The sequence below is a fragment of the Sebastes fasciatus genome, chromosome 21, assembly GCF_043250625.1.
Source record: "Sebastes fasciatus isolate fSebFas1 chromosome 21, fSebFas1.pri, whole genome shotgun sequence".
NCBI classification, from domain to species: Eukaryota; Metazoa; Chordata; class Actinopteri; order Perciformes; family Sebastidae; genus Sebastes; species Sebastes fasciatus.
Genome location: NC_133815.1, coordinates 2,001,669 through 2,028,402, shown reverse-complemented (window position 1 = coordinate 2,028,402; position 26,734 = coordinate 2,001,669). Strand labels below are relative to the sequence as shown.

Genomic DNA, 26,734 nt, shown 5'->3' with positions numbered 1-26,734 from the left:
GAAACAAGAATATACATTTAATAAATATAAATAATATTTATTTTTAAATAAATGAGATAAATGAACTTTAATAATATAAAAATGATGATGATATATATATATATATAGAGAGAGAGAGAGATAAGAAGTATATATATTTATATATAAAAAATAAGAAATATATATATAAATAAGAAGTATATATATTTATATATATATATATTTCTTATATATAAAAATGTCAACGTTCAGTATTATTTTCACTGTACAAACATAGTAGTTTTATTATTATTGCCTGAACCTAAGCAAGTTTTTGTTTACTTCATAACATTAAGCACATATTTACTTAATATATATATATATATATATATATAACCAAGCATTCAGTCTATATTTCTTTATATCTTGTTTTTTTACCGTTTACTTACTTATAAATATCTTTATTGTTTACTTTATTAGACGTATTTACTTATTTATTAGATCTTGTTTTGTTTTTTACTGATGTTATCGTATCGTGTCGTGTCGTGTCGTGTCTTGTCTTGTCTTGTCTTGTCTTGTCGTGTCGTGTCGGGTCGTGTCGTGTCTTGTCGTGTCGTGTCGTGCCGTATTGCATTATACTATGATTATAAGTTACTCTAAGTGGTCATTGATTACTTTAATGAAATCCCTGAGGTATAGGCAGATATAATACATTACAAGCTGGTTATAAGTCACTATAAGTGATCATTGTTTGCTTAAAGTAAAGTGAAAAAATATCGTAAAATCTATGCAAGAACAACACACAAAACATTGCACAACTACTTTATTTGTTTTTGACGATTTTATTACTTTTTTAATGTTTTTATTATTATTTTTGAGATATTAATATATATATTCTTTAAATTCACATAATAATCCAGGGAAATTGGGGGTAACTTTTGTTATTTTGCATTTATGTGTGTACAATTTATCATATATAATCAATACGTTTAATAAGTTCAGTGTTATATTTATCATGATCAAAATGTATAATGGCATTTGTACACTCAGTTTGATATTATGATTAGTTTCACACGATAAAAGTGAAAAAAGTAAGTGAAACAAGATGTGTCACACATTGCTCTCTCTCGCTCTCTCTCTCAAATGAACACTTCCTGTGAATAAGCTCAGTAGTTTCCTTCTGACTTTATGTTTTCTCACGGTGCACTCGGCTGAACACCTTCATTTGTTGAGTGCTGACCTCTCTCTCTCTGTCTCTCTCTATTAACTTCTGTTCTGCTGCAGACTTAAAGGATCAAAATCAAGCATCAGCACCAGATCTGGACTTCTATGGCCCCCCTGTATTAACTCTCTCTTAGTGGGAGTGCAGGGCAGTTGTTCTTGGAAATGAAGCTGTTCTGAGACGTGTGTTCGGCGGTGTTTGTGGTGGATGTCTGTCCGTCCCAGTCTCTCCTCACCATGGCAACATCTCTGCCAGTGTGTTACCACGGTGCCATCACCAAGACGGAGTGTGAGGAGCTGCTGGGGAAGAAGAACAAGGATGGAGCCTACCTGATCCGAGACAGCGAGACCATCCAGGGAGCCATGTGTCTGTGTGTCTAGTGAGTACTCTCTAGTGTCTGTAGTTAGTACTCTCTAGTGTGTCTAGTGAGTACTCTCTAGTGTGTTTAGTTAGTACTTTCTAGTGTGTTTAGTTAGTACTCTTTAGTGTGTTTAGTGAGTGCTCTTTAGTGTGTTTAGTGAGTACTCTCTAGTGTGTCTAGTGAGTACTCTCTAGTGTGTTTAGTGAGTGCTCTTTAGTGTGTTTAGTGAGTACTCTTTAGTGTGTTTAGTGAGTACTCTCTAGTGTGTCTAGTGAGTACTCTCTAGTGTGTTTAGTGAGTGCTCTTTAGTGTGTTTAGTGAGTGCTCTTTAGTGTGTTTAGTGAGTACTCTCTAGTGTGTCTAGTGAGTACTCTCTAGTGTGTTTAGTTAGTACTTTCTAGTGTGTTTAGTGAGTACTCTTCAGTGTCTTTAGTGAGTACTCTAGTGTCTGTAGTGAGTACTCTCTAGTGTGTTTAGTGAGTACTCTCTAGTGTGTTTAGTGAGTGCTCTTTAGTGTGTTTAGTGAGTACTCTCTAGTGTCTGTAGTGAGTACTCTCTAGTGTGTTTAGTGAGTACTCTCTAGTGTCTGTAGTGAGTACTCTCTAGTGTGTTTAGTGAGTACTCTTTAGTGTGTTTAGTGAGTACTCTCAAGTGTGTTTAGTGAGTACTCTCAAGTGTGTTTAGTGTATGTAGTTAGTGCTCTTCAGTGTCTTTAGTGAGTACTCTCTGGTGTCTTTAGTGAGTACTCTTTGGCATGTTTAGTGAGTACTCTTTGGCGTCTTTAGTGAGTACTCTTTAGTGTGTTTAGTGAGTACTCTTTGGCGTCTTTAGTGTGTACTCTTTAGCGTGTTTAGTGAGTACTCTTTGGCGTCTTTAGTGTGTACTCTTTAGCGTCTTTAGTGAGTGCTCTTTAGTGTGTTTAGTGAGTACTCTTTGGCGTCTTTAGTGAGTACTCTTCAGTGTGTTTAGTGAGTACTCTGTAGTGTGTTTAGTGAGTACTCTTTGGCGTCTTTAGTGAGTACTCTTCAGTGTCTTTAGTGAGTACTCTTTGGCGTCTTTAGTGAGTACTCTTCAGTGTGTTTAGTGAGTACTCTGTAGTGTGTTTAGTGAGTACTCTCTAGTGTGTTTAGTGAGTACTCTTTGGCGTCTTTAGTGAGTACTCTTCAGTGTCTTTAGTGAGTACTCTTTGGCGTCTTTAGTGAGTACTCTTCAGTGTGTTTAGTGAGTACTCTGTAGTGTGTTTAGTGAGTACTCTCTAGTGTGTTTAGTGAGTACTCTAGTGTGTTTAGTGAGTACTCTCTAGTGTGTTTAGTGAGTACTCTCTAGTGTGTTTAGTGAGTACTCTCTAGTGTGTTTAGTGAGTACTCTCTAGTGTGTTTAGTGAGTACTCTCTAGTGTGTTTAGTGAGTACTCTTTAGTGTCTTTAGTGAGTACTCTTTGGCGTCTTTAGTGAGTACTCTCTAGTGTGTTTAGTGAGTACTCTTTAGTGTCTTTAGTGAGTACTCTTTGGCGTCTTTAGTGAGTACTCTCTAGTGTCTTTAGTTAATACTCTTCAGTGTCTTTAGTGAGTACTCTTTGGCGTCTTTAGTGAGTACTCTTTAGTGTCTTTAGTTAATACTCTTTAGTGTCTTTAGTTAATACTCTTCAGTGTCTTTAGTGAGTACTCTTTAGTGTCTTTAGTGAGTACTCTTTGGCGTCTTTAGTGAGTACTCTTTAGTGTCTTTAGTGAGTACTCTTTAGTGTCTTTAGTGAGTACTCTTTGGCGTCTTTAGTGAGTACTCTCTAGTGTTTTTAGTGAGTACTCTTTGGCGTCTTTAGTGAGTACTCTCTAGTGTCTTTAGTGAGTACTCTTTGGCGTCTTTAGTGAGTACTCTCTAGTGTTTTTAGTGAGTACTCTTTGGCGTCTTTAGTGAGTACTCTCTAGTTTTTAGTGAGTACTCTTTGGCGTCTTTAGTTAGTACTCTCTAGTGTTTTTAGTGAGTACTCTTTGGCGTCTTTAGTGAGTACTCTTTGGCGTCTTTAGTGAGTACTCTCTAGTGTTTTTAGTGAGTACTCTTTGGCGTCTTTAGTGAGTACTCTTTGGCGTCTTTAGTGAGTACTCTCTAGTGTTTTTAGTGAGTACTCTTTGGCGTCTTTAGTGAGTACTCTCTAGTTTTTAGTGAGTACTCTTTGGCGTCTTTAGTTAGTACTCTTCAGTGTCTTAAGTGAGTACAAATGCTTCACCTAACAAGTGTTGAGGTCTCGTGAGGTTCCGTTTGTGGTTTGTTGCTGTCCTCTCTCTGCCGTAATTTTCCATTTCGTGTGCGCAGTATTTATACACGAGGCAAGATTTAAAATCGTTCTCATGCACCAACAAATGCACATTTTTTAAATAGAAAAAAGGTTTTTAAAAGGCCTTTATGTTGAGAGAAACATGGCTTTCCTTGAGGTGTTAATGACTCTGAAGGGAGAATGCAAACTGTGCGTCATGTGACCATTTCATCAGCATCACGTTGTGTCGTCCGCGGCTCAAACTGCTGCTAAAATTCTCTCTCATTAATATGATTTATTAATAATTTAAAATTCTGCAAATATCATGTATCAACAACATGCATCTTGTTATCTTTGCAGTAAACAGAAAATGGTGTATACCTACAGACTGCTGACGACACACACTGGAAACTATACTCTCATGGTAAAGACACACACACACACACACACACACACACACACACACACACACACACGCACACACACACACACACACATACATACTGTATATATAATGTACATAAACATAAACGGGCCATAGCCAGGATCCGTTTCCCTCAATTGCACGCATAATTAATTAGATTTTTCAGATCTTATTTCATATTCAATACAAAATGTAATACCGATCAGTCACATTCATCTTTAACTTTGTTTATTGTGCGTTTTGTCTCTTTTTTTGCAAATGGACAAAAAATCAGAGTGTAGTGAGGTGGAGAGAGAGTCTGTAACCATAACTGTATATATAAAATGATTTACAAGATATTATCATATGTTTATTATTAACATGATATCAATATTTCCTTTTTTTTTTAAATGTAAATTGTGCTGAAAATCTAAAACTCTAGCAGCCTGATAATCATTTCCATTTCCTTTGAACTTCATCGCTAAAAAACTAACGATATGTGGGCAGCTATTCACAGATCTGGAAACTAAAATATTAGCAGTCAGCATTTGTGCAGATTTGATTGATACTTGATGCTTTGAGTGGAAAAAAGTTCACTGCAGAAAACTGTCAGTCAGTGTGGTTCCAAGTGTCGAGTGGTGGGTTTGTGTCTAAATATACATCAGAGGCGTTTCCTGTGACGACAGGGTGACCTGAAGAGTTTCCATTTTGGGGGTTGAAATGTTCTTTTAACCAGACTGATCTGATCTGTGGCGTCTGTTAATGGTGTCAGTCTGAGGAGGAGGAGGAAGAGGAGGAGGAGGAGGAGGAGGAGGAAGAAGAAGGCAAATCTGTTACTGTCAGATTTCTCCAGACTAAAAAAACAAAGCAAACTAAGTTGCATAATTCTCACTTATTTTACCATATAGTTACTGTGATACTAGTAGGGCTGTCAATCGATATATCAATATGATATTTAATCGCGATTAATCACATGATTGTCCATAGTTAATCGTGACTAATCGCACATTTTTAATCTGTTCTAAATGTACCTTAAAGGGAGATTTGTCAAGTATTTAATCCTCTTATCAACATGGGAGTGGGCAAATATGCTGCTTTATGCAAATGTATGTATATATTTATTATTGTAAATCAATTAACAACACAAAACAATGTCAGATATTGTCCAGAAACCCTCACAGGTACTGCATTTAGCATAAAACAATATGCTCAAATCATAACATGGCAAACTGCAGCCCAACAGGCAACAACAGCTGTCAGTGTGTCAGTGTGCTGACTTGACTATGACTTGCCCCAAACTGCATGTGATTATCATAAAGTGGGCATGTCTGTAAAGAGGAGACTCGTGGGTACCCATAGAACCCATTTACATTCACTGATCTGGAGGTCAGAGGTCAAGGGACCCCTTGGAAAATGGCCATAACAGTTTTTCCTCGCCAAAATTTAGCGTAAGTTTGGAGCGTTATTTAACCTCCTTTGCAACAAGCTAGTATGACATGGTTGGTACCGATGGATTCATCTGGTTTTCTAGTTTAAGACGATACCAGTATCTTCACTCTAGCTTCAAAACTGAGCCCGCTACAACCTCCGAAAGCTTGATTGTGTTAATGTGTTAAAGAAATTAGTGGCGTTAAAACAAATTTGCCTTAATGCGTTATTATCGCGTTAACTCTGACAGCACTAGTTTAGACCCAATGTGTGGGGCCTGGAGCCCAGGTTGGGAACCACTGCATCAATCAATGGACAGAAAATTAATTTGCAACTATTTTGATGAAGTATTAGTTGTGTGAGTAATTTTTCAAGCAACAACTGACAGAAATTAGCTTGTTCCATCTTCTCCAATGTGAGGATTTACTGTTTTTTCTGTGTTTTATATGATTTTAAACTGATTATCTTTTGTTTTTTGACTGTTGGTCGAACAAAACAAGACATTTAAAGACGTCACCTTGAACATTTTTTTTGTTATTTTCAGATTTTGTTTTTAGACAAAATCGAGAAAATAATTGACAGATTAAGTGTTGCTTTCACATTCAGTGTTTTTGTCCTCTTTTCTCATGTTTCTCTCTCCTTTTTATTTACTGTATACTGTTGTTATTCCTTCAGACAGCAGGAGGTGTGAATGAGGTATTTTTTAAGACTTTGGATGAACTGATCCGTCACTTTAAAAGGAAGAACCAGGGCCTGTCCATGCACCTGCGCCACTCGGTCAAAAGGAAGACGGCCATGTTGATCCAGCCCCAGAAACCCCCTGACCCACCTGAGGAAGAACCTGACTATGAGAGTACGTCACAGATTTGATCTTCTCTCAGCATCTTCTTTGATTTGTTGTTTATTTGACCTTCTCTTCTTTTTCCTCCAGATGTTACTGACTCATCTGAATACGTCGAAGTCTTGCCTCCTTGAAACAACTCTGACATTTAGCTTCCAACACATGAGGAGAGTGGAAAAGACTTTTTTATCTGAGCAATGGACCTCGCTTAAAAAAGGTTCACAGGCTTGATCTAACTCAGAGTAATGAACTTGGAAAAATGGATGCTGAAGAACAAGGCTCTTAATCTGCTTGTATTTCATTTCATATGTCATCATTTGCATACGGCACATCGAAACGTATGTGGAAACCTATTAAAGGACGTCACTGATGCTAATCTCCTATATCAAAAGATCTGCCTTCCAGGCAGCTGAAGGACGGTTTCAGTATTTCTCAGCCCTGTCGTCATTAAAATGTCGTTTACCAGCATTAACACTTATGCAGAACACAACTTCACAATTTTTATAGAGAATCTAACCACTTTGATCATATCTATTCTTTATTTCCTCTTTTCTTTATCTTACGGACATTACATTTACATTAATACAGCGGAAACCCGTGGTTTTGTCTTGTGTGGTCTGTCTTCTGCACTGCAGTATAGATGCCCCATTGTGCTTTTATTTCCATTATTTTAAGGAACATTTTACATGTATTTCTATTACTGCAGACAGGGAGAATGGGGGAATATTTTATATTATTTTTTTCTTTACTTCCTGTAAAGATCCACACTCTTTGTAAATATGAATTTCTAGCATTTTATTGACCATTTTGTCTTTTTATGTGCGATTAAAATGTCACTCTTGCAGACACAAGAAACTCTGAGATTGTCCATCATTTCCTCTCTTTGCAGAATGATGTTAAAAATATTGACTTTTAGTTCATGCAAGCAAAGTAGACTTATATGATTAGACTAGTACGGACAAAAACATCACCTCACATCCTGTGTCTGCGTTCACACCCCTACATCACAGCAAAACACTTCATATTTCTTTGTCACTGGCCTTTTTTAAGCATTACTTTAGAAGAAGAAGAGCATTATTTCTGGACATTAATTTAGTTTTTTTTGGGGGTGGGGAGGGGGGGGGGGGGGTAAACCTGTTGCACATTTGAAGCAAATGTTTGTTTAATTTGCGTGCATGTTTCTGACCAAACGTGCAGAAGAAAACAACAAAGACACACGACAGAGCGGAACAATTCAGTGGGTCTAACATGCCTGGTCTAACCACAGTTTCCTCACACAGATACAGAAGCTGCTATAAACATCCACAACACACACGCGCACACACATGCACCTATACACACCCACCATCAGTCTAAAATGGCAGATTGATTTTATGAGATCAAATTGTGGAACGTGTCATTAAAGTCTTAATCCGATGAGGACTGTCTTTGATAACATCCTCACACTGCAACTCGGGACACTTTTATTTGATTGGAAGGTGCATGTATTTGTTGATTTGTCTGATAGCAGACCGATATTATCAGCCATCCCAGATATACTTCAACATATGTCAGCTGATGAGAAAGAAGAAATGGGGGTTGGTTAAGATGTATATCAGAACCTTTGCTACGTGTTTCCTGTCTGCATCTCTAATGCAAACTTAAAATGCCCAAAAACACAATAAAAAAGGAACAAAAGAAGCAGAAACAGAACAAGTTCATTTTTCAAACTGTAAAATGTCCCACTCAGTACATGTCTTGGACACAATTCTTTGATAAACACATTAACGGATTCCTTATCAAAAATGTTTGTTAATGTGTTGTTTAGGTTTTCAAAAATGGCAGAAATTGATTTCTATATAGTTTTTTGTACTTTCAAATATTTATATTGGTACTGAAATCTGATATTGGTTGGGTTTAGCTGATACAATTTGTTGACCCATTGTTAGTTCTCAACAGGCAGCTACCAAATGTCACTTCTAATACAGAAAATATCCAGTTTATTAGATACACCTGTACACAACAGCCCTACAATACATTTATTTGTATGTAAATGTAAAAATAAAAAAACATGTCAGTATAATGCAGCACAGTGCAACAACACCACTAACCAGAGAGCTGAATCAACTTTAACTTTTTAAAGACAGGCCTCTTGTATTATTATTATTATTATTATTGCATTAGTCTGTGAGTGAACCAAATCAACTGAGAATTCTGTGTAAGAATAAATATCTTAAATTATTTTACAATTAACAAATTTTAAAAAATAAAATATTTCACCGATGAGGCACACAATTTAGCCTTTAAATCTTAAATTTGGACTAATCTTACCTGTTTTAACTGAACATATGAATCAAACTAATAATAAAATAACATTAAAGAACATTTTATTTTCTTATGTTATGTTTTATTTTCTTATATTATATTTTCTTATATTATTTTCTTGTATTATTTTTTATCTTGATATATTTAATTTTATTTCATATTTTCTTATATTATATTTTATTATTTTATTGATTTTATTTTCTTATATTTAATTTTATTACCTCGCATTATATTACTGCACTGCAACAGCTTTTCTTATATTTTATTTTCTTACATTTTATTTCTTTTTTCTTTCTATTTAGAAATATTATTTTTTCTTTCTATTTCGAAATTTAGTTTTATTTAATTTTATTTAATTTTATTTAATTTAATTTAATTTAATTTTATTACATTACATTACTGCAACGGCTGGTTCTTGCTCCAACCCCTTACGTCACGTCCTCCTCGCGTGGCCCGTCCCAAGATATGCAAAAGGGGGGAATGCATTTTTAGTTCGCTTAATTTTATTAAATAAACCCACAATAAACTTTTACATATTGTTTGATTTGAAACTAGAACTAATATAGTAATAGAACATATTTATTTTTATCATACTCGAATCAATATAAGATGTATCGATGTAGATTTAGTTTAGCTTGTCTCCCCCTTTTCTCGTACATGGTCCGTTCCTGTCCCGTTCGAAGCTGGAGCGGGAGTCTGTCGCTAGCTGTAGCTGTAGTTGTTGTTGTGTAGCCGGCTGGTTCTCGTTGTTTCTCGGGAATAAGAAGCACCTCAGGTAGGCTGCTACACACAAACAACCACCAAACATATCACATATAAGCGTTTGAAATATATAAGCAGTGGTCGAACATGTTCAGTCGCTTTTGGAGTTAGTTTAATGTGTTGTTATGAGACTGTAAGGTAGCTAGCGTTAGCATCTTACAGCCTGGACACACCGGCAGCGTCAGCAGCGCGTCGCGTGGTGGCTGCGTCATGCACGCGTCAGGCGTTCACACCAGCTGCGTTTCTGCTGCCTTTCTGTTGCTGCTGACAGCCCTTTCTTTCAACATAGAGTTTGCCTTTTAATGGCCATTTAACTTAATGATAAATGTGATTTATATTTATTCTAGACAGAGAAAGGTTAAGAAACGTGTGGTAATTTGTAAATAATAGTAATAATCCACAATTAAAACTCCGTACTATATTAATTCATGGAGCTCTCCACGTCACTGCATGTTCTAGAAAACTGTCCGGCTGATATTTCAGAATAAAAGCCTCGTGTTAACAAATGAAGGAATTCTGTCCATAGAAAAAAACGCTTGAGGGCTTTTTATTTTTAAACGTCAGTTACTTTGCTTTAAAAGCATAGATTTGCAAGTGAATGTGTTGTCTCACCATCATAACCTTACAGCTAATAGTTTTGTTCTACAGGATGGACATGACTACGTGTTTGAAGTCTCTGTTGTTGGCTATCCAGCAGTACAGAGACGGCCGGACAGCGCAGAACGCAGCGCAGCTACAGAAACAAGTGGAGGTGAGCTCTGCTGTCTGCATCAATACTCTGATCTTATGACCCTTCATAACAGCCATGCAACACCATAACCACACCAAGGGAACACCACGATCATACCAAGGGAACACATTTGGTTTCAGAGTTAATAGGGTGATGATGATGGGGCGAAATATCTCAAGGAGGCTGGTAAACAGTGCACATCTTCTTGCAGTAAATTGGAATCAAGGGTGTCTCATCAGCCAGAATAACTGAAAACACTAATTAGGTTTTAACATACAATAATATAAAAACAAAAATATACCAACAAAAGCCTTTTTTTCTAATTTCAAAGCAAATAAATACAGTGCACCATATCAGAAGGATGAGCCTCCCTGCCCCAAACTTGGTAAATGTCCCAAATCTCAAGTTTCATGTTATTTCTGGTATGTATGCACAACAATTACAGAGATGCAGTTGTTTGCAATGAAAATCTAAGATCTCAGGCTCCCTCCCGTCAATGCTCGTTAAATATGTTTAAAAAGAAAATCAAGCAAATAAATAAAAGGAGAATCTAAGACATAAAATAGTGCAGAAGTTTAAATATAGGGATGAAATATTACATATGGAGATGAAATATTACATATAGATAGATGGATACTTTATTCATCGGCAGTGCCAAATTAAAAAATAAATAACTCGATAAATAAATATGTCATTAAATGTAGCAAAAACAATATTAAAAATAAATGTAACCATTAATTAATAGATAAATTGTGACATAAATTTATATTTCTTTTTTAATTTGCTTCTTTATTTATTTATCTTTTTATTAATTCCCTTATATATTTACACTTCTGTTTAATTTTTCTTTTTATTTATTTCTTTTTATTAATTTTGAAATGCATTTATTTTATATTTATTCTTGAATGTATTTATGCATTTATTTATTTATTCATTTCTGTAATTTTTTTCATTTTACCTCTTATTTATTTCTGTATTCTTTTCTTTATACATTTCTTTACACATTTCTATTTTATTTATTTTTATTTTTTATTTTGGCATGCTCCGGCCTCCATGTGTAATGAATCCATACAATGTAAATATATAGTACAACATATTACTTACTAATAATAATACAATATATAAATTGCCATTCAATGAGCATTGGTATGATTATATAGAGATGAGCTATATATGATAATATATATATGCATGTTGTGTTTGCAGGAGGTGTCAGGCCTCAAATGTGACCAGCTGCTGTCCTCAGGCCAGGTTCTGCCCTGTGAGTGTGTGGGTGGACTGGTGGAGCTGGCTGGAAACCCAAACACCAGCCCGACCCTGACGAGCTCCATCATCTCCCTGCTGGCACGACTAGGTACATACATACATACATCACACCACACATGCACCATAACTTAAATGACAGTTTTTCCTGGTGACATCACACAGGAACAGAAGCCAGTGTCGATTTTATGTCTTGGCAATTTGATAGCTTGTTACCCAGTTAGCTTTTGGGAAATCTTCCTGACACAGACGACACAAAGAGGATCTCATTCATCTCTCTGCTGCTGGGTTGAAGGTCACAATTTACTAAAAATCCTCAAATCAGCCAGTTTATAAAAAGCATTTTATCTTCACTTTGCTCTGAAGCTGTGATTCTTATAAGGTCATCAGCTGACTGATTCCTGAGGGAGAAAACTGAACAGCCAGCTCTTTCTGAACCAAAATCTGAACCAACCTACATTATGTGCTCTCCTCCTTCAGCCTGTGATGATGACAGTCGGGAGATTCTCCACAGCAGCTACAACCTCACCAGCACTCTGGCGTTTGTCATCCACTGCCACAGCGCCACACCAGGAGAGCCTCTGGTACTGCAGGTAAGTCCATCCCTCGTGGGTCAGCACCAGGCGGCAACCTCTTGGTCTGAAAAGTGAAGCCAATGCTGAAGTGCCTTAAACCTGCATTCTTTCTAATATCCAGCAGGGGGCGACTCCTCTGGTTGCTAATAGAAGTCTGATTGTATATAAAGTCTATGAGAAAATGAGCCTACTTCTCACTTGATTTATTAACTCAGTAAACATTGTAAACATGAGTTTATGGTCTCAATCTCTAGTTTCAAGTCTTCTTCAATACAGCATGATGTTCATTTAGTACATTATGGTCCCATTTAGAGTCAAATAGACCATAAATTGTCGGTGTGTTTTCAGTTCATGAAACTAGCTGTAACATTTTGGTCACCTAAAAACGTCCAAAATTCCAAACTTGAGGCTTCAAAACCGTAGACCGCAAACCAATGGATGACGTCACGCTGATACAGTCTATGGCAGTCATTCCCAAAGATGCGTTCTCTTCTGTATTAAGCATATTTTTGGTATACATTTTAAATATTACACTGTAAAAATGCTTTGAACATTTGAGTAACCGATGGTCTCTAAAAATTCTATTTGTGATATGTATTGTTTTACTAACTTTTTAACAAAGCTTCTTAATTGCTTATTTAATGTTTTATTGGTGTCAAAATAAGGCAGAGCATGCAGATGTTACCTAGAATATGTTTAAATTAACTTTACTATTTTCCTAAAAGAAAATACATCAAGGTGCAGTTGGTAATAATTGTTGAGGAGGTACAATCTTTGAATAATTTAAGCCAAGAAAAACCCTGACTTATTTATGGTGAATTCAGTAATATATAATTTGTCGTAATATTGTGTCGTGTATCATTCAGTGTTTGCAGGTGCTGCAGAAACTGACATACAACACTCGCGTCTTCCAGTCTACAAACTACATCCACGAGCTCATTGCTTTCCTCATGACCAATATGTAAGAACCACATCTCCCAGTATGAGTTAAAGAAGCTGAAGGATGTGTGTTTTTGACGTTCAACTAACCGTTTTACTTTGGGGTTTTTGCGCCGCAGCCAGTCTCACAATGACGACCTCATCATGCCGTGCCTCGGCCTCATGGCCAACCTGTGTCGAGACAACCACACGGTGAAGAGTCATATCAAGTCTCTGGTGAGTCTGACTGAATACAGTAACTTACACAAGATGTCTGTCTGGAAAATAGCATCACATCGCATTTTAACACGGCAGACAAACCTCAACATAAAGACTATGAGCTTGTGGCTAGTTTTAGATAACTTGTGTATTAATGTGTTTGTGTGTTCTTGCAGGACAACGTGAAGCCGTTCTACCGTACTCTGATCCACTTCCTGGCTCACAACAGACTGACTGTGGTGGTCTTCACGCTGTCCATCCTGGCCAGCCTCACTCTGAATGAGAAGGTTGGAGGGAAGGTCGGTGGGAAACACTCGCTGCTGGGATCTGCTCGCATTCAAAACCAAAATTATATTGTGCATCTTTATTTTATCCTTTCTCTCTCAAATGAAGAGAGATATTGATGCTGAGGATTCCCTCACTTTCAAAAGAAAGCTTGCATTTTGTAAATTAGTACAGTACAGTATTTAGAGCCTCAACGATTAATCGATTAGTTATTAAATTAATCGATAACTATTGATAATCAATTAATCGGTTTGAGTATTATTATTTTTTTTTAGAAAGAAAAAGTAAAAATTATCCAATTTCAGCTTCTATAATGTGAATATTTTCTGGTTTCTTTACTCCTCCATGACAGTAAACTGAACATCATTGAGTTATGAACAAAACAAGACATTTGAGGATGTCATCTTGGGCTTTGGGAAACACGGATCCCCATTTTACACCATTTTCTGACATTTTATAGACCAAACAACTGATTGATTAATCAGGAAAATAATCCACAGATTAATCAACAATGAAACTAATCGTTAGTTGCAGCCCTAACAGTATTACATTTTTGTCTATTAACAGTGTAGCCCTATTAAACTTGTATGCTGTGCTGTCGAGCTAACAGCACTTTACAACCCTTCATTTATTCATACTGTTGTTAACAAGGTTACAAAGTGATTTGCAGAAAACAAAGCAGATAAAACAAATAAAAAACAACACAGGGATTGTAAAACACTGGGGGATCAAATAAAGTAAATGTAGATCAACCAGTAGTCAAATATTTTATATAGGACTCACTTATGAGAAAACACTATTGCTTTATTTATTTATAGTGTAACGTGTCTTTCTCTTTTAGTTTGCTAAGAAATCTATTTGTTTATCTTGACAGCACAAACAACAAATTGTTCCTTCTTTGTGTTTGTTCTCCTTTTCACTTCAGTTTTTATTTCTATTTCTGTGAAAATACACAAATTTTAGACACGCTGCTTGATTCCATTCACACTCCCCCTCATCTCTCTGTATTTATTTGTGTGTGATTTCTTGCAGCTCTTTGACGCAAATAACATCCATCAGACTTTCCAGCTTGTGTTCAACATCATTGTGAACGGCGACGGCACCCTGACACGGAAATACTCTGTTGACCTTTTGGTTGACTTGTTGAAGAACCCCAAGATAGCAGATTACCTCACCAGGTACGCACGTTTCTCACACAGAGCGTTTAACCGCAGTGTTTGCTTGACCAGAAATTAAAACCACTTCTCCATTTGAAGGTATCAGCACTTCTCAGCGTGTGTGTCTCAAGTGTTAGGACTGCTGCAATCAAAAGACCCGGACTCTGCAGCAAAGGTGCACACTCATTTATTTACATGTTACACATTATTGTGTATATCTTTGAGTAACTTTCCCACTGCCACTGAAACCATCACAGGTGTCTAAAATGTGTCAGTTGTGTGGTGCATCAAATATGTTTTAATGTGAGGCTCTGCAGCAACCGACGTTTTGTGGTGAAAGTTCATAAAAGTATTTTTTTTGCTTTCATTAGATGGGGGACAGTAGAACAGTGACAGGAAATGAGTGGAGAGACAGGGGAGGGTGTGACAAATGTCTGCAGCCAGACTCAAACCAGAGATGTTATTTCACAGCCAGTGTCTCAAAGCCGTAGTCCTCTAGGACGCCTTGTAAAAGAGGTTCTTTAAGTCACTACAACCATAAGTTGCAGCACACAGGTGATAAACTCTTTTTTGTTAATTGAATTTTTGAGGGCGTACATGGATCAGCAGTTCAGGTTTTAAGTTTCAATGCCCATTTCCAGACAGATAAATGTACAAAGGTAAATACCTCAATACATGAAGAGATAGAGAAATAATAAATATTACGTAAAAAAGACTACAAATAAGCAATAATAAAAAATAAATGAAATTAAAATAATATTAAAAAATGTAAAATTAAATAAAAGAGATAGAAATACTGATAATAACAATCCAAGTAAAAAATTATTAATTAATAAATAAGTTACAAAAAAGTAAATGAAGAGAAAAAAATAATAACAGCGACAACAACAAATAAATAAAATGAAAATGAAGATATTAAAAAGTACAGATAGCAATACTGATATTGAACATCTAAGTAAAAAATAATTGATTAACAAATAACTTTAAAAAAAGTAAATAAAGAGAAATAATAAATAATAATAAATAAAATAAAGATATAAAAAAAATTAAATATAAAAATGAAATGAGAGATGGCAATACTGATATTAAAAATCTAAGTAAAAAATAATTAATTAACAAATAAGTAAAAAAAAAAAAAGGAAATAAAGATAAATAAACAATAATAGTTATAATAACAACAACAACAACAAACAAATAAATAAAATAATAAATAAATTCAAATTCAAATAAAAGACGGATAGTAATACTGATATTGAAAATCTTGGTAAAAAATAATTAACAAATAAGTAAAATAAAAAACACACTTTACAGTAAAACCCCCCAAACAGTAAAGGATAAAAGAAGATTAGCAATATCATACTTTTTCTAAAAGGAAAGGTATAATTATATATAATAAACTCTAAAAAACACATATTGTAGATGGCCTAAAACTGGTCTACAATTATAAGAAGCAGAAGACAGTAAAGGCCACGAGCCATTCTTGTTGCTCTAATGAAAATGTGATGTTGTAAAATGAGCTGTAGTTGGTGTCAAAAAACAATTGTCAGTATTACAGGTACAACAAACTGATGCTGAATATTTTCTGATTGATTTTTAGCATTTGGTGTATAAACTGTCAGAATAGTTGTGATTTAATCTTGATCTTTGTGTTTGCAGGTGTTGGAGCTCCTCCTGGCCATGTGCAGCGTCTCAGGGCTGCGTTCGCTGCTGTGCGAGGTGGTTTTCAGACCGGCGGCGGGGAACAAACTCAGAGCAGCGGGCCGCAGGCAGGGGGCCGGACTGGACGGCGGACGCAAAGCCGAGTCCGGGCTCTCACTGGTGCAGTGGCTGAGCTCGCCTGTGGAGGGCGCCGAGTCCTGCTCGCTCCAGGCCCTGCAGCTGCTGAATGAGCTGCTGGAGGTATGGCAGCATGACGGGGACACATGAGTCACTGAGGGATTTCAAAGAGGTTTCAGTCCGCTGGTGTGGAGCAGCAGAGCGGTGTAGTGGTTTAACCAAAGGCTAAAAATATGGAGCACTTGCACCTGTGGTGGCCTCAGGTGGCTGTCTGTGCCAATATTACAGCAGCTCTATATGCCAATTATATCAAGCAGCCATAGAAAAACTTTGTCTAAGTCAATCATTGAAATTCTGAATTTAATCATTGAAGGGCGGCTCCATTATCCATCATAGTATCGGCACGGAAGCTAAGCTAATGTACTGCTGTGGACGCCGCGTTACTTCAGATCAGAAAGTCAAACAATAACATAAAAGAACTAACCGATTGATGCAGCGGTAGACCAGCAACTCCTGTGTTCTGTGAGGTAAAATTACTGTTTTTCTGAATGGAGTCTAGTGGCTTTGAAGAGAGCGATATAACAGTTTTAGTTCCCCTTCAGAAAGGGCTGTCTGATGGCGAGGTAAAGCCGTGAAAATATTCTAAATTTAAACTGATATTGATTTATTTAGGTGGCTAAAATATGTTTTTCTGCTGCACCTCAGCGTCAGACAGCCCTTTCCGACGGGGAACTGATGCTGTTATATCGCTCTCTTCAAAGCCACCAGACTACAGTGTTACGGACACATTTCTGTCAGTATCTAAAACTATTGACAGCCAACCCTACTCTTTTCCTCTTTTCTCCTTCACTCTTCTGGTTCAATGCTTTTCTTTTTGTTCATTTTCCAGCACTAGATGAGTTTAAAACGGTTTAGAAATCCTCTATTTCCATAATTTCTTTTAGTTGTTGTCTTTGTTTACACTCCAAACTTGCATGCACTTCTGACATGAAGTATAAGTGCAGGCTGTATTTGTAGCTGCTAACTTTATGTCTCTTTTCCTCTTCCTGTCCATGTGTCCTCCTCTCTGTCCGTCCAGGAGGCGTTGGGAGCAGAGAGTGTGTCTGAATGTGTGCTGAGCTTCGTAGAAGTGTTGCTTCCCGTCCTGTTAGGGCTGCTGAGGGGCCTCGATCCTGCGCAGGGAGATGCTCACCTGAGAAAACACTGCCACCGCATCACACATGTCACCAGCCTGCTGCTCAATATCCTTCACCCGACTGAACCGCTCTGCTGTCTCTCTGTTATATTATTTATTTATGTGTGTTTGGTTTTTGAAGCCTTAACTCCTCTCACTCCTGTGCGCCGAGGACTCCACCAGATCTTTGGTGTCCTGTCAGGTGAGCGCACAGCTCTGCCTGTCGCAGGTCGAATCCCTCCTCTCCTGTTGTCATAGCAACAGCCCCCTCACCTGCCACCCGCCCGGCTCTGACAAAGATCTCAGGTGAGTGGATGATGTAGTTCTGATCAGATGCGTTTAGAAGTTTAACATTGGCTCCATCAGCTACTGCAAATTCTTACTAAAGAAAGCTCCAATGTTCATAAGAATAAATGACAGCATTTTGAGGTTATGGTAGATGTAGGGTGGTACATTTCATAATTTCATCTCAAAAACTGCATATTTGACAGCATTATCTATCCTCATAGATTGCAGACGATGGAAATCAAGCATTTTTAAACATCAGTTTGTCACTTATGGAGCAATTGATCTTTATTAAATTAAATTAAATTAAATTAAATTACAGACATCTCTGTGTTGTCCAGATGATTTGATCATTTTATAGACTAAAGCATTATTCAATTAATAAATTAAAAAAAATAAGATTACTCATAATGAAAATTAACATTAGTTGCAGTAGTCATTAATAAAACAATACAGGGTTAATCATACAGTTTTTAAAGGTAGCATGTGTTTAACAGCAAGTTCCTTATTTAACTAACATATGTTATTTTTGTCTGCATTTTTCTTATTCTCTTATTTTACAATTTAAATACTTTAATCCAGTGGTTCTCAAACTATGGTACGTGTACTGCTCCCTCTAGTGGTACGTGGAGGAATCTCTGAAATATTTTTTTAAAATGAAATAAAATTAATTCCAAAACAAATAATACTATCAAAATACTACTACAAATGAGAATACCTTAACCATGACATCATTGAAATTGGATTTAAAATAAGTTTTGGCTTTGCTGTAATATTTTTATTTTCAAACACAAAAACGTATGCACACGCTACTACCCCGCCACGTAGCAGCTATACGTAGTTGGGTAGTAGTGCGTGCAAACATCCACAATTAGTCACAAGCTAAACTGTGATTACTATTGTTATGGTTTTATGGAAGAGTTTAAGTGCCATCTCGAGTGCTACCCCTTTGTGGCTGACAAAAGTCAACAATAAGTAATATTATTATTAGGAATAAATTTGCCTCCTGCGTGAACTGTGCTTTGCTGAATAGGGTAGGCCTACGCTACTGTATTTTAACATCGGTCATAATGGTGGTACTTGGAGAGACAAATATTTTCTGAGGTGGTACGTGATGTAAAAGGTTTGAGAACCACCGCTTTAATCTGTTTGTAGAAAAAAGTAACAAGCTGCTTTCTTTACTTTGCAGCAACACAAGGGTGCCACCTACTGGACCATTAGGGTGTCATATACATAACTCAGAAATAGATCCTACAAGTAATAATAATAATAATAATCTAATAGTATAATAATAATAAAGTCTAAAAAGACTTTTACTTGTAATGTAGTATTTATATGCTGTGATCTTTCTACTTTTACTTCAGTAAATTATCTCGGTACAAACAGGTGAAGTTGTGTGTTTCAGTCAGGTGTGTGCAGACGCTCTGCTGAAGACTCTGGAGTTAATGAGCAAACTGAGACAACAGGTGAAGGACATGGAGACCAGCTTCTACAGGATGTTACAGGTACAAACACACACCTCCACTGAGCTTCATCTTTTTCTTTCTGTCCCGTTCTCTGTGACCTCTTATTCTCTCTCTGTCTTTACTTTGTCAGGACCAGAGGATAGTGACCCCCCTCTCTCTGGCCCTGACGTCCCACCACAGAGAGCGTGTTCAGACGGGACTCTCTCTGTTGTTTGAGGCTACACCGCTCCCAGACTTCCCCTCTCTGATGTGAGTCACTCGCTAGAAAAAAACACATTTATATAAAGTAGGGTTGTCAAAGTTAACTAATTTCTTTAATGCATTAACGCAATCGATCTTTTGGAGGTTGTAGCGGCTCAGTTTTAAAGTGAAGTTTAGTGAAGATACTGGTATCATATGAAACTACAAAACCTAATAAATCCATCGGCACCAACCAGGTCAGACTAGGAAGCGAAGGAGGATAAATAATGCTCCAAACTTGCACTAAATTTTGTTGAGGAAAAACTGTCATGTCCATTTTCAAAGGGGTCCCTTGACCTCTGACCTCCAGATCAGTGAATGTAAATGGGTTCTATGGGTACCCACGAGTCTCCCCTTTACAGACATGCCCACTTTATGATAATCACATGCAGTTTGGGGCAAGTCATAGTCAAGTCAGCACACTGACACACTGACAGCTGTTGTTGCCTGTTGGGCTGCAGTTTGCCATGTTATGGTTTGTGCATATTGTTTTATGCTAAATGCAGTACCTGTGAGGGTTTCTGGATCAATATCTGTCATTGTTTTGTGTTGTTAATTGATTTACAATAATAAATATATACATATATTTGCATAAAGCAGCATATTTGTCCACTCCCATGTTGATAAGAGGATTAAATACTTGACAAATCTCCCTTTAAAGTTCATTTAGAACTGATAGAAATGTGTGATTAATCACAATTAAATATTCTTAATCGATTGACAGCCCTACTTAAAATATATCTATTGTAAATCTAAGTTATTAATTTCATCGAAATGACTTATTTTAAAGTGAAAACTAATCTAAACTATTTTTCACTTTGTTGTCTAAGCATCTGTTCACTTTTTGAAGATTGATCTTTTATTTAACGCAGAACCAATGTTGAATCATTCAATTAAATAAAACCTAGTATCTGCTGGTGAAATGGATTATGTGAATATACTTTGTGAATCAGAGTAGTTGCCAGTTTCCCGCCCTCCATTAATCAAACCATATTTCTAAAGTCTTGGTGAAAGTATGGCCGCCAACAACGCCTATCGCCAGAGGGAGGCTGAGCTGTCCGTCAAACGTGTTGCAGTGCAGGAAGTCCCGCCTTGCAGCCTGCTGGACTCCTCCAGCGGTTCCAGCAGGAGCGTCCACAGTCTGGCTGACAAGATACAGAACGGCTTAGAGGTAAAGTGTGTTTGTCCAACACAGTCTCACGGCAGTTTGTGAAATAGTCACGAAATAAAATGTATTTGATTTGTGTACATCGACACCAATTTCCCTTTTTTTCATGACGCTCAGCACGACTTTCAAAAATTTATTTTTCCTACTTTTTCCTACGAATGTTTAGCAATTTCTGCTCCAATCTTTTCAAAATAAAACTACTTGGATAGCTTTAGGAAAATATCGTGGTTTGGGTTAAAATAACTACGGGAGTGGCGTAACTTAAGTACAGAAGTTTCATGGTGAAAGTATTCCTATGAACTTATTGCTTCCTGTGCTTTCAGCTATTAACCGTATCTGTGTTTCATTAATGTCCATGTGTTTAAAGCTGCAGGAACAGGTTAAGGACTTACACGTGTCGGAGATCATCGATGTTTACGAACAGAAGCTCTCAACATTTGCGGTGAGTACGTTTATAAGAAGAAAGAAGAGAACTTACTGTGACGAATACTACTAGATGTTAAATTTAGAATATTTGATCTTCTTCTGTTCGAATTTGAACATGACAACACTTCTGGCATCTGATGAGTGTTTATTGATTTTAGAGTCATTCAGTTTATTTGGACAGTAATATCTGTTTGTGTCTCCCCGTCAGTCTAAGGAGAGTCGTCTGCAGGACTTGTTGGAGGCGAAGGCTCTGGCTCTTTCTCAGGCCGACCGTCTCATCGCTCAGTATCGCTTCCAACGAGCTCAAGCTGATGCCGAGGTAACATTCACACTCGCACACAAACAGGGCTACAGGAACATGGCTGAAGTTACTCCTTTTCTATTATATTACACTAAACCAGTGGTCAACCCCCAGGTCTGAGAAGTGAAGTCAATGCTGAAGTGCCTTAAACCTGCATTCTTTCTAACCGCCAGCAGCTCTGTATGGAGTAAAGGTCTCAGATTTAAATCTTGGATGATGCCGGAATATGATACAAACTTAAACATCACAATGCTCACAATGATCTTCATTAATACTCATTATTTTTTATTATGACATACAAACCACGGGGCAGGTAGAGTCTAGTCCGTCTCACCATCCATATCCTCTGTGTGTCTTCACCTGCAGGCCTGTAAGCTGCGCTGCCTGCTGAAGGAGGCGGAGCGTCGCCGTGAGGATCTGCAGGGCGAGCTGAGCAACCAGGTGCTGGAGGCGGAGCGCTCCAAGGCCGACATGGAGGAGCTGCTGCAGCACAACGCCCGGCTGCAGCAGGACTCGGAGGAACACCAGGCCCTCAAAGGAGCCTACAACGCCCTGCTCAACAGGTCAGAGGCAGCAGAGATAGGCCTACTAGAAACATGCAACAGATTCAGATACATTTAGTGTATCTGTAGGTCTTGAAAAGCCTTAAAAAAACATTGAATTTAGCGCTCTCAAAACATGTTAATTGATTAATTATATTACTAGGATTATTACTTGTTATGTGCAGCTGGGAAGTACTGACAAAACTGTAATATAAATATCAATAAATCCAACCTCTTAATAATTAATCGTAGGCCTTTTTTTCCCTACCGGGTTCCCGTTGTTCTCTGACTGATACGGCTGTGAAAAATTTATGAAATCGCATTTAACATTTTTTAATTTAATTTGTGGAACACTGCAGAGAACCTGAATTAGGCAGCCAAAAGAAAATCCTGATGTCGATCTAAACAAAGTAAAATATGGGCTATTTCTTCATGTGTTCTCAACTGATCTGACATATCACAGAATAATAACAGTTTTAGATAAAGCCTCATAGACTAGGATCAAACTTGTTTCGACTCCTTAGGTACCAAAGTCTATTCTGGTTTTTGGGTGGAAATGAATGGTTTGAGAGCAACACAGACTGCACCAGCTTTCACCCGCAATGTCTTAGTTTTATTTACAAAAACATTCCATCAGAATAATAAAGAGGCTATAATCACATATCAATTCTACACATGAGATACCCATATGTAACAGTCAACCTTTCTATTGAGGTTCACGCTGTAGGAAAGGCGTCATCATCACGTGTGTGTGCAGGATTACTGGGATGTTCAGTCCTTTTTAAATGTCTAACATGTCGATCTCCGGTTTAGGTTCAACGAGAGCGAGCGGCTGCTGAAGGAGCTGCAGACGGCTCACATCTCGCTCACCAAACAGAGCGACGCTCTGAGGAAGAACCACGAAGCGCTTCAACTGCAGCACGAAAAGTAAATCCACACACACAATGTATCTCTGCATTCAGTCGTCACGTTCAGTCAAAGGTTCAGGTAGCAGCACCATCTCTAAATCCTGTCTGTGTCTTTCTCAGGACGGCGTCGGTGTTGAAGGAGAGAGAGGAGGAGATCAGATCCCTCCGTTCAGATCTACAGCAGAAGAACAGCGACATCGCAGGTTGGTCTGACATCAACATCACTCCGCTTGTGATGTTTAATCCATGCGCTACTTTAGTGTTTGTTCAATTTCTGTGGTTCAAAGTCACAAGAGTTGACGGAAATTCACGCTGCCTCATTTTTCCGGTAGTAATCTATTATAGCTATATGTTTGTGAAGGTTCTCAGTCATCCAGTTCATGGTATCCGAGTAAGGGTTAAATCAGTAGCAACTGGACTTGAAGCTTCTTCAGTTCTGGCTGAATGGTATGGGAACTATTCAGCCAGAACTGAACATGAAATCCCAGGACCTTAATTCCCAGCATTCCACCTTCATTATCTGCCTCACTACATGCTTTGCCTCGTTCCCGTCAGGTCTGCGTGGTGAACTGCGTGCCGAGGAGGAGAAGCTGAAGGAGAAGGATCAAGAGAGGAGAGACCTGGAGGAGACGGTGGATGTTCTGAGGAAGGAGCTGAACAAGACGGAGCAGGCCAGGAAGGATGTCAGCATCAAGGTGATGAAGACGAGAGCGTTTCTCTTAAGCCAGATGAACATTAAATGGCGCATCAGAAGCCAGATTTCAGAAAGCGGGATTAGTAAAAACTCTGAGTTAGTTAAGCCTGAGATGAGGGGTAACTTAAACTCTGTGAAGCTAACCTGCTCGCTGGCACGTTTTCTCTCGGTCTCCTCCCTCTTACAGAGCCAGACACCCTGCTTTATTTCCTCATTCATTCAGTCCGTATCAAAGCACATTCATTAGCAGAGGTCTGCGTCAGAATTTAAAGATATTAGTTTGTTACTCAGTACTATCTTAAGTGAGCCACCGTCAGTCATTTCTTTGAACATTCAAATATTACACAGCATCAAGACAGAAGAAGAAAAGAAAGTGAGTTATTTAAATAGTCTGCATTTAGTCTAAGTCAATAAGACAGAAGAGGTTTGTTAAACCTCGAGGTAAAAGAAAGATCTGTCAGAAAGAAGACAGCGATAAGAAAACAGTCATGAAATCACAAGTTTCCTTTTATCTGCACTTAACAATGGTTAATGTTGATAAAGTTCCTTCAGTTTTGGGACTTAAAGGACACAAAGTTAGTTATTATATGAGATATGAGGAGAGATGTTCACCACGTCCGGCATGAATAAATATTCAGACTGAACCTTTTTGATGTTTTTTTCCAGGCGTCGTCTCTGGAGCTGCAGAAGAGCCAGCTGGAGACGAAGCTGAAGCAGAGGGAGGACGAGCTGAGCAAACACTCCTCCATGATCGCCATGATCCACAGCCTCAGCAGCGGCAACGTGAAGAAGAACGACGTCAACCTGTCGCTCTGAGGAACGCTCGGCGATGCAGATGACTGACCGAGGAATATCACACATTTAAAAAAAACTTTATGGACTATGATCTTAACTTTTAAACTTATTGAACTTTTTATACTTAATTATATTTAACCCTCTGAGACCCACAACAGACACATTTGAGTCTTTTTTAGTACAGGAGGTCTTTAGGGGGAGATAACAGGTCAACAGTAGATGTCACATAGAAGTGATGTACATCATCCGAAAGCTGGGAGATTAATTTGAGATGCAGCTCAGCACTGTGTGTCAAGTTGTTCTAGTCATAAATCAAAAACAAACATGAATAGATTAATCAATTAAAATAAATTGTGAAAGTGTACAAGGGCTTAGAACATGATGAAAGATGTGGCCGTGATCCCGCGGGTCTCAGGGGTTAATGAAATATACTAAACCTGTGTTTTTAATGTCAGTCATGTTGAAGTCTTTGTATGTGTCTGTGTTTTTAATGTCAGTCATGTTGAAGTCTTTGTATGTGTCTGTGTTTTTAATGTCAGTCATGTTGTAGTCTTTGTTTGTGTCTGTGTTTTTAATGTCAGTCATGTTGTAGTCTTTGTATGTGTCTGTGTTTTTAATGTCAGTCATGTTGTAGTCTTTGTTTGTGTCTGTGTTTTTAATGTTGGTAAATAAATGATGGATCTGTATTCATGCTGGATTCCTAAGTCCAGATGAAATGAGTGTTTGCCTTTGATGATTCAGATTCAGAGCAGATATAATACTTGTTTCTGGTTTACATGCTGGCTGGAGCCACTGGTTTATAGTGCCAACTACCCCCCAACAAAAATCAGATTTAATCCCATATGTTATTTTAACTTTATTTTTTTCCATTTGAAATGATAAATAAACTTCCAACTTTGATCTAAAATACGTCACATGTACCTACAGAACTCTTAAAATGTGTTTTTAAAGTGCTTTCTGAGCTGTAAAGCCTGTTATCGGCCTCCTGCCGGTCCTGGAATATCAAGGCGTTTATGTAAAGTCATGTTAAGAACTGTAGGTACATGAACGGTTTACTCGTTTAGTGATACAGGATACAGAGGTAAAGTCCAATAACTTCCTAAAGCTGTAAATGTTTTTTTAAACGTAACAGAATAGACCTAAATGTAAGATATTAAATTATGTCTACACTAAAAAATGTGTTTTTCTTGTGCAGAATGATGTGTGCAGAGTTTGCTTCCTCCTTCACTCTGCTGAAGGAGGAACGTTTCTCTGTGTTGACCTTAAATCTCAGTTTAAAGTGTGTACCTATACCTCTATGCATTATTTTGAGACATCAGAACTAATTTGGATGCCAATCGTGGTCTGGTATGCAACTTAACATCAAGTGTGATGTGGAAACTTTAATCCTCCACGCCACAAACACTGAGAATCAGTGAAGAAGGAGACATATTGTGTCCAGCAGTTAAAGGGACTATTTGTAACTTTCAGAAATGCTCGTTAACAGCGACACCTGTGGCCGTGAAAACAACGAAAGTCAGCGTCGGGCTCGCGCTTGCTCGCTCTAAATACACCTGAACGAGCATCGCTCAAAACAGTGAGGCGACACACGTCAGCTAAAAGCACAATATCACTCTATATTTCAGCTGCTTGGCAGTAATGTTAGCTGACCAGACAAAGGTCTCTCCATGAACATGATTTAGATCTGATCCTAGTGTTGGCTTTTCCTGTCTCAGCGCAGGCTGAGGCAGCGGGGCTCTGCAGCATGTCTCCCTGCTCTCTCCGCCCGCAGCTGGAGAGAGCAGGGAGACACCGGCACCTGGTTGGTAACGAGACAATAACGTTTCTCTCTGCAGAGCTCTGTCACTTCACAAGACACGGGAAACCTCTGCTGGTCTGGAGGAGCTGCAGCAGTTATTTCTGCACAAACGTCCACTGAACATTCACTAGATATTCTCAGATTTAAACTAACTCTTCTGCAGTGTGTAGTGAGCGCACGTTCACGTCTAGAGGTGGAGCGAGTATGCGAGAACGAGCGCTCTGAGTGAGTGAAGGCAAACAGGCAGAGGAGCAGAAGCAGCGGCCACATGCGAACGCGCATATGCGAGCGCGCATGTGTCCCGACCCGGTACATTTATACGCTTAGAAAGTTACAAACAGTCCCTTTAACCAGTAAAACATATCAAACTAATTGTTATTGAAAACCGGTTTTATGTGTCCCAAAATGTACATAAAGAAAATGAAATATAAAGAGAGTTGGTGTTTTTTTGGAGTTTATAATGATGTTTCTGTCATGACTCTGAG

At 37.9% G+C, this 26,734-nt stretch overlaps 2 protein-coding genes across 2 annotated transcripts; both read left to right on the top strand.

Annotated features, from left to right (window-relative positions):
• Positions 1–1,144: 1,144 nt before the first annotated feature.
• LOC141759809 (SH2 domain-containing protein 1B) lies at positions 1,145–7,324 on the top strand. The gene is made up of 4 exons (XM_074622207.1): positions 1,145–1,559; positions 4,152–4,215; positions 6,298–6,475; positions 6,554–7,324. The coding sequence occupies exons 1-4, from the start codon at positions 1,417–1,419 to the stop codon at positions 6,595–6,597; spliced, it is 429 nt and encodes a 142-aa protein (XP_074478308.1). The 5' UTR covers positions 1,145–1,416; the 3' UTR covers positions 6,598–7,324.
• A 2,091-nt stretch (positions 7,325–9,415) lies between these two features.
• cip2a (cellular inhibitor of PP2A) lies at positions 9,416–25,628 on the top strand. The gene is made up of 22 exons (XM_074621721.1): positions 9,416–9,542; positions 10,178–10,280; positions 11,466–11,613; positions 12,003–12,115; positions 12,964–13,058; positions 13,156–13,252; positions 13,411–13,533; positions 14,552–14,697; positions 14,776–14,851; positions 16,333–16,575; positions 17,531–17,693; positions 17,785–17,932; positions 19,317–19,416; positions 19,508–19,626; positions 20,620–20,788; positions 21,153–21,227; positions 21,420–21,530; positions 21,879–22,075; positions 22,868–22,981; positions 23,083–23,165; positions 23,518–23,657; positions 24,323–25,628. Exons 2-22 carry the CDS (start codon positions 10,179–10,181, stop codon positions 24,470–24,472), a joined length of 2,712 nt encoding a protein of 903 aa, XP_074477822.1. The 5' UTR covers positions 9,416–9,542; position 10,178; the 3' UTR covers positions 24,473–25,628.
• Positions 25,629–26,734: the final 1,106 nt, after the last annotated feature.

Excerpts from the sequence above, each read along its gene's own strand:
- cip2a (XM_074621721.1), top strand. The coding sequence starts at position 10,179 with ATGGACATGACTACGTGTTTGAAGTCTCTGTTGTTGGCTATCCAGCAG. Across the intron at positions 10,281-11,465 it reads AGCTACAGAAACAAGTGGAG|GAGGTGTCAGGCCTCAAATG; the intron begins GTGAGCTCTGCT and ends TTGTGTTTGCAG. Across the intron at positions 23,166-23,517 it reads GAAGAACAGCGACATCGCAG|GTCTGCGTGGTGAACTGCGT; the intron begins GTTGGTCTGACA and ends CGTTCCCGTCAG.
- LOC141759809 (XM_074622207.1), top strand. The coding sequence starts at position 1,417 with ATGGCAACATCTCTGCCAGTGTGTTACCACGGTGCCATCACCAAGACG. Across the intron at positions 1,560-4,151 it reads GCCATGTGTCTGTGTGTCTA|TAAACAGAAAATGGTGTATA; the intron begins GTGAGTACTCTC and ends TTATCTTTGCAG. Across the intron at positions 4,216-6,297 it reads CTGGAAACTATACTCTCATG|ACAGCAGGAGGTGTGAATGA; the intron begins GTAAAGACACAC and ends TTATTCCTTCAG.